The sequence below is a fragment of the Etheostoma spectabile genome, unplaced genomic scaffold (genome assembly GCF_008692095.1).
Source record: "Etheostoma spectabile isolate EspeVRDwgs_2016 unplaced genomic scaffold, UIUC_Espe_1.0 scaffold00569781, whole genome shotgun sequence".
Taxonomy (NCBI): domain Eukaryota; kingdom Metazoa; phylum Chordata; class Actinopteri; order Perciformes; family Percidae; genus Etheostoma; species Etheostoma spectabile.
This window is the reverse complement of record NW_022605319.1, coordinates 16,779-22,084: the sequence shown is the minus strand read 5'-3', so window position 1 is coordinate 22,084 and position 5,306 is coordinate 16,779. Positions and strand designations below refer to the sequence as shown.

The following is a 5,306-nucleotide window of genomic DNA, read 5'->3' as shown; positions in this document are numbered from 1 at the left end:
AATTCTGTTTCCTAGTGCAATATAATGTTCTTTTTACATATATATACATACATATAATTATATATTCATAACCTATTAACATACAATGTGAACACATCCGATAATGATGAATATAAATACACAGTAATTGCATGTACTGCATTTAACAGCAGACTTTCTCTCAGCATCGTCTCCCCAGACAGAGACCTCGGCTCAGGGCCAGACCACAACCACACAGCGACACCTCGGCCTTCGGGGCCTGCAGCCATGAAGACCCGCGCCGAGCTCCAGCTCGAGACACAGGAACCTCAAAATGGAGACGAAGACGGCACCTCTCTGTCAGCCTAAATAAAATGAACCCGATGACCCCACTGGTGTGAGAGATCAGGGCATCTTGACACAGTTCTGGATGACCCAGCTGCTGGCGTGACGTCCAAATTCAACAAGCTCATGACCCATCGTCCTTCTGAGCTCCCTCCATGAACTCAGACAACGTGATCCGACCTGTGAGGGCACAGAAACACAATCCACATGGATGGCTTTATGGCAATAATTACTCAAATGTATACTTATTGATCCCCAGTAGGGCAACTACAATGTACACTCTGTTTGTTAGTAATCACTAACACAGGCTGATAACACACATGCTCAGGACATATCATGCACAAATGGAGAGATGTCAGAGTGTGTTGGGGGGGGGTGGGGGGGGGCTGCCAGCGGACCAGCACCCTGAGCGGTTGGGGAGGGGGGTATGTTGCCTTGCTCAAGGGAATCCAGCAACAAATTTCCCTATGTGGGATGAATAATCTAATCTAATCTAATCAGTGCCCAGGAGGTGAAGCGGCATCTCCCAACTACCGATCCACTCTCCATACGGGGACTTGAAACCCACAACCTCCGGTTCCACCACACAACTCCCTAGAATAAAGATACATGTCCACTGCCAGGTGGCAAGTCTCCGCTTCCCGTCATTGTCTCCGTGGGAGCAGCGGGCAACGCATTCTTCTAGCTACACGCTGAAAATGGAAGTTTTGAGATTTTGGATCGTGCAACAGGGCACAGGGTCTGCTTGGGTCTTTCTGGGAAGGATTGTAAGATCTACAAAGAATATGTTTAGGGTGTTTCCTCTCTAACTGGAATATTGGGACTGATTGGTGGGATTGCTGTGGTGAAGTACACACGGAGATACGCTGGTACGACACAATGAGGTGTGACCCTGTATCAGCTGATTTAAATAGCTCACGTTACGGTATGTGTCGACAGTTAACTTCATTTAAAATTATTTGTGGCGTTTTCTTTTAAGAGGTGCTTACAGTCTGAAACCCATGTAACTTAACCCTTGTGTTGTCTTCCCATCAACCATTAACCACATTTTTGTCACTTTATCAAGTTGTGGGTGCTTTTTTTTTTGTTTCTGGGTTTTAGCGCTTATTTCGACGGCCCATTTTTTTGTGACAATTTTTTTTTTTTACTGAAAACGTGTCAATTTGAACCAAGGACAACATAAGGGTTAAGGTGACATATTCTTGTTTCCTGTTTCTAATCGTGTACCTCCTTACCGTCATTATTCTGGTCGACCAGCTCAAAGATCCTGTCACAGATTTCAGCCGGCGTCATGCTGATGTCCGTCTTCTGGAGCTTGATTTTGTAAAGGATCTGGTGAGATACAGGACACAGTGTGTGATTAAGACAACTATCTATCACTTCTATTTACCAAAGCCTTTAGTCCAGGTCCCAGTGTGTGATACTGGCAATGGCAGCAGGCACATGTCATACAGGCTCTGTGAAAGATGATATAACCCTAACTAACTAACTAACTAACTAACTAATTACATGGGTCAGTCTTATAGGGGTTGCTTTAATCTGTCAATGATCTTCTGGATGAATGGATTAGTTATGTGGTCTATGAAATGTCAGAATAATGTTGAGCGGGTGTTTCCCAAAGCACAAGATGACCAAATCAATCACATTATTTTGTCCACAACTCAAAAATATTCAGTTTACTGTCACTGAACTAGAAAATATTCCCATCTAACAAGCTGCAATCAGAGAAGTTTTACTTTTATTCTTTTAAAAAATGACTCAAACCTATTAATTTAATTGATAACTAATTGACTAAATAATTCATCTTTGCAGCTACTGTCTTAAATGAAACGACTGAAGAGACTCCCAAATATGTCCCATAAATTGAGAATTTGAATAGTTATTCCCCAAAAATAACAAGGAATACAACATTTTGTTTGTAGGTCATTGTGAGGTCAAATATAGCATATTATCTTAATTAGCAACTCAGATCTCATTGACAGTGGGCTAATGTCAGGTCTCTGAAGGTGGAGGCCTACTGGAAAGCACACCTAAGATGTTCGACCCCACAGAGACCGTCCTCTCGTCACCTAACACCCTGCGACCACACAGGCCGTGACCCCCCCCCCATAAGCCTTGATCTATAATCTGCCTTGAGAGGCTAGTGTTATAAAACCCAGTGATTTCAGCTGAACACATCCCACTCCACTCCCAACACATCCTAACCTTTGTATTTATCTCAGAAAACAAGCCACAGAAGAGTGATGTTCATTGTGAACAGTGGATTTGTGGAAATGTCTTCCTCACCGTGATGAGCCGTTTCACCTCCTGCCGGTCCAGCTTGCCGTTCCCGTCCTTGTCGTACATCTTGAAGGACCACTTGAGCCTGTCTTCCAGATTCCCCCGTAAGATCAGGTGAAGTGCTGCCACGTACTCGATGAAATCAAGTGTGTTATCCTGTGGGAAAATAACACAAAAGTGGCTGCTAGGAAACAATCTGAGCACGTTGGTGACACAAAGCAGTGTTCACAATGTACCAAAGGTTTAATAAGACACCAATGATGTCCTTTTCTAATAATCGCGCCAAATCACTTGGTCGTTTTTCACAGACTAACAGCTGTGGAAGTTGTGAGAGGTTGTCAAAGGTGATGCAAGGTGATTTGATGTCAACATATTCAGAAATAGCAAGCTATTCAGATTGCAATCTTGAAATGTGCAGAAACTTTAATTTGCTGTGTTTTATAATTATTAAATATGTTCTTTTCACTAACTCACAAGAGTGGGATGTTTAATGGCTGTCACGCTCTATAATTAGATTAGATTAGATTAGATTCAAATTATTGTCATTACACATGTACAGGTACAAGGCAACGAAATGCAGTTTCGGTTGACCAGAAGTGCAATAGCAGTAAGTGCAGGATATACAATGGTCCTATAAGTGCAAGACATGGATATGTAATGAATAAATATAGGAAAGAATACTATTATAACAGAGTTTTACAGATGGGTTTGTCCTATGAATACAAAATATAGATAACAAGTATTGTGAGCAAGATTTACAGCTAGGAATTTGGTGGATATTACTATAATTGGCAATTTTTACAGATATGTGCAAATAGCATAATATACTAATGTTACAGATTTACAGGTGAGTATGTACTATGAATATATATATATATTAGGCGGCTATTATTATTGACAGAATTTTTACAGATAGCTATAATAAGTTAGGCTAAAATGAGCAGAATAACATAATTATAATGATAATAGACGTGATTTGAGATTTCCATATTGAAAAAACAAAAGGTTATTGAAGATTGAAATGGGGGGGAGGGGGAGGGGGGGTATTGCACTTTTATGACGGCCCATCTAAACTATACAGACTATCAGTTCTTTTCACTCTAAAAAAGCATCTTCATTTTAAGTTGATCAAAACAGTGAAAAGTCTCTTTAACTACTTCACCAACTAACCTAAACAGGGGAAATTGAATCTTTGACATGGAGCTATTGAAGGTGGGGAAAAACCACAAATGTCAAACATTACTCAGGTCACTCAGCGCTATTGACAAGATTTTTTCACCTAAACATGCGTCTCCGGGGGAGCAACGTTCCCTGAGGCTACACTCGCGATTCCTATCACGGGATTGGCAGGTGGTCTGCCTGGATGTCTGACTGTGGAGGACGTCGAAGATATTTGGATAATTGGAATTCTGTTGGTGGGGCTCTGATCCGGCCTTGGGGTCTAGCTGACCTATCGTAAAATTGGTAAGACAGCCGCCAGCAAATTCAACCACCAGCTGTCTGGGGAACTTAAAGAGTGCCTACATGGAGTGATTGAGAGGATGAAGGTTTTACATCTAAGGGCTGACCAGTCCTGTGAACTGTCTCGTAACATCTCAGACCGGACCACGGAAGCGCAGAAGGGGATTGAAACCAACAGGGCCCAGTCGGTGGAGTTGCTTCGTGTGACCACCGGACTGGCAGAGAAGGTGGATGGACTGCAAAAATCACTACGTGATATGGATGCTCGTATGCCGCGAGGTCGGTGACAACTGATTGATGGACATTGATTCGTACAAATTCCACCGAGTCACCCTAAATTGGATTGAAATTGATCACACCCCCCCCCCCCCCCCCACCTTCATGCCCGAGAAAACAATTTGCAGCTGACATTCTCCTGTCCCTTGCACTGGCTTATCTCTCCAAGGTCACGCAAATGAACTGAACTTTTATCAACACAGACAGTCTGATGCGCTACATTTACACACACAACTCATTCTCATACACAACCATACACCACCCCCCCGAACCAGCCCCAATCCGTCTGACTGCCTCGTTTCTTTCTTTCTTGTGTTTCCACTCACCGTCCATGGTCAAGGCCGGGCTGAACTGAGCTGTTTTCAACGACCCACACAGTTTGTGTCCCCACGCACTCACATCCACAGACACCATACACCAATTATTCCTTCATGTATGTAGTCTTGTGCATTATATTATGTCTTGTATTATCCTGCTGTCTGCATATATCCTTTTCAGAGTGCATGTAGCGGCGCTTTTACTAGCTGCGGCTCGGAGGCTCTCTAAACTCTCTAAACTATTTCGTTGCATTGTACCTGTACATGTGTGATGACAATAAAGTTGATCTAATCGAATCTAATCTAATAACTAACTTCACCCCAGGTTAGATAAGAAAGGGTCACCAGAGGAACAGGGGATTGGTTCATGGTTGGTTCACGCTGGTACATCACGCTACTAATTAAAACAGATGAGAGAGACTTTGTTCAGAGATTTGTCTCAGAGTGAAACAGATTCACAACGGTTGCACTTGCAATGGAGCTACAAATCTACTTCTGAAATGAGAAATTGCTGCATATTTTACCTTATTTGTGTCGAAGGAGTTGAATATTGTCTCAATGTAGAGGGACTCCTCTGCAGACCTGTTCGGGACCCCGAAGATCCTCTTGAACTCGTGTAAATGCAACGCACCGCTCGGACACTCCTTCATGAAAGTTAAGCACAATTCC

General features: G+C 42.7%; 1 protein-coding gene across 1 annotated transcript; it reads right to left on the bottom strand.

The window, feature by feature from the left end:
• Positions 1–427: 427 nt before the first annotated feature.
• Positions 428–5,306, bottom strand: LOC116685348 (guanylyl cyclase-activating protein 2). The gene is made up of 4 exons (XM_032510454.1): positions 5,162–5,306; positions 2,590–2,739; positions 1,539–1,635; positions 428–483 (listed from the first exon to the last, which is right to left on the bottom strand). Exons 1-4 carry the CDS (start codon positions 5,285–5,287, stop codon positions 428–430), a joined length of 429 nt encoding a protein of 142 aa, XP_032366345.1. The 5' UTR covers positions 5,288–5,306.

Coding starts and splice junctions, on each gene's coding strand:
- LOC116685348 (XM_032510454.1), bottom strand. CDS start 5,287: ATGAAGGAGTGTCCGAGCGGTGCGTTGCATTTACACGAGTTCAAGAGG. Junction 2,740..5,161: donor ACTCCTTCGACACAAATAAG/GTAAAATATGCA, acceptor ATTTTCCCACAG/GATAACACACTTGATTTCAT. Junction 484..1,538: donor GGTCGACCAGAATAATGACG/GTAAGGAGGTAC, acceptor GTGCCCTCACAG/GTCGGATCACGTTGTCTGAG.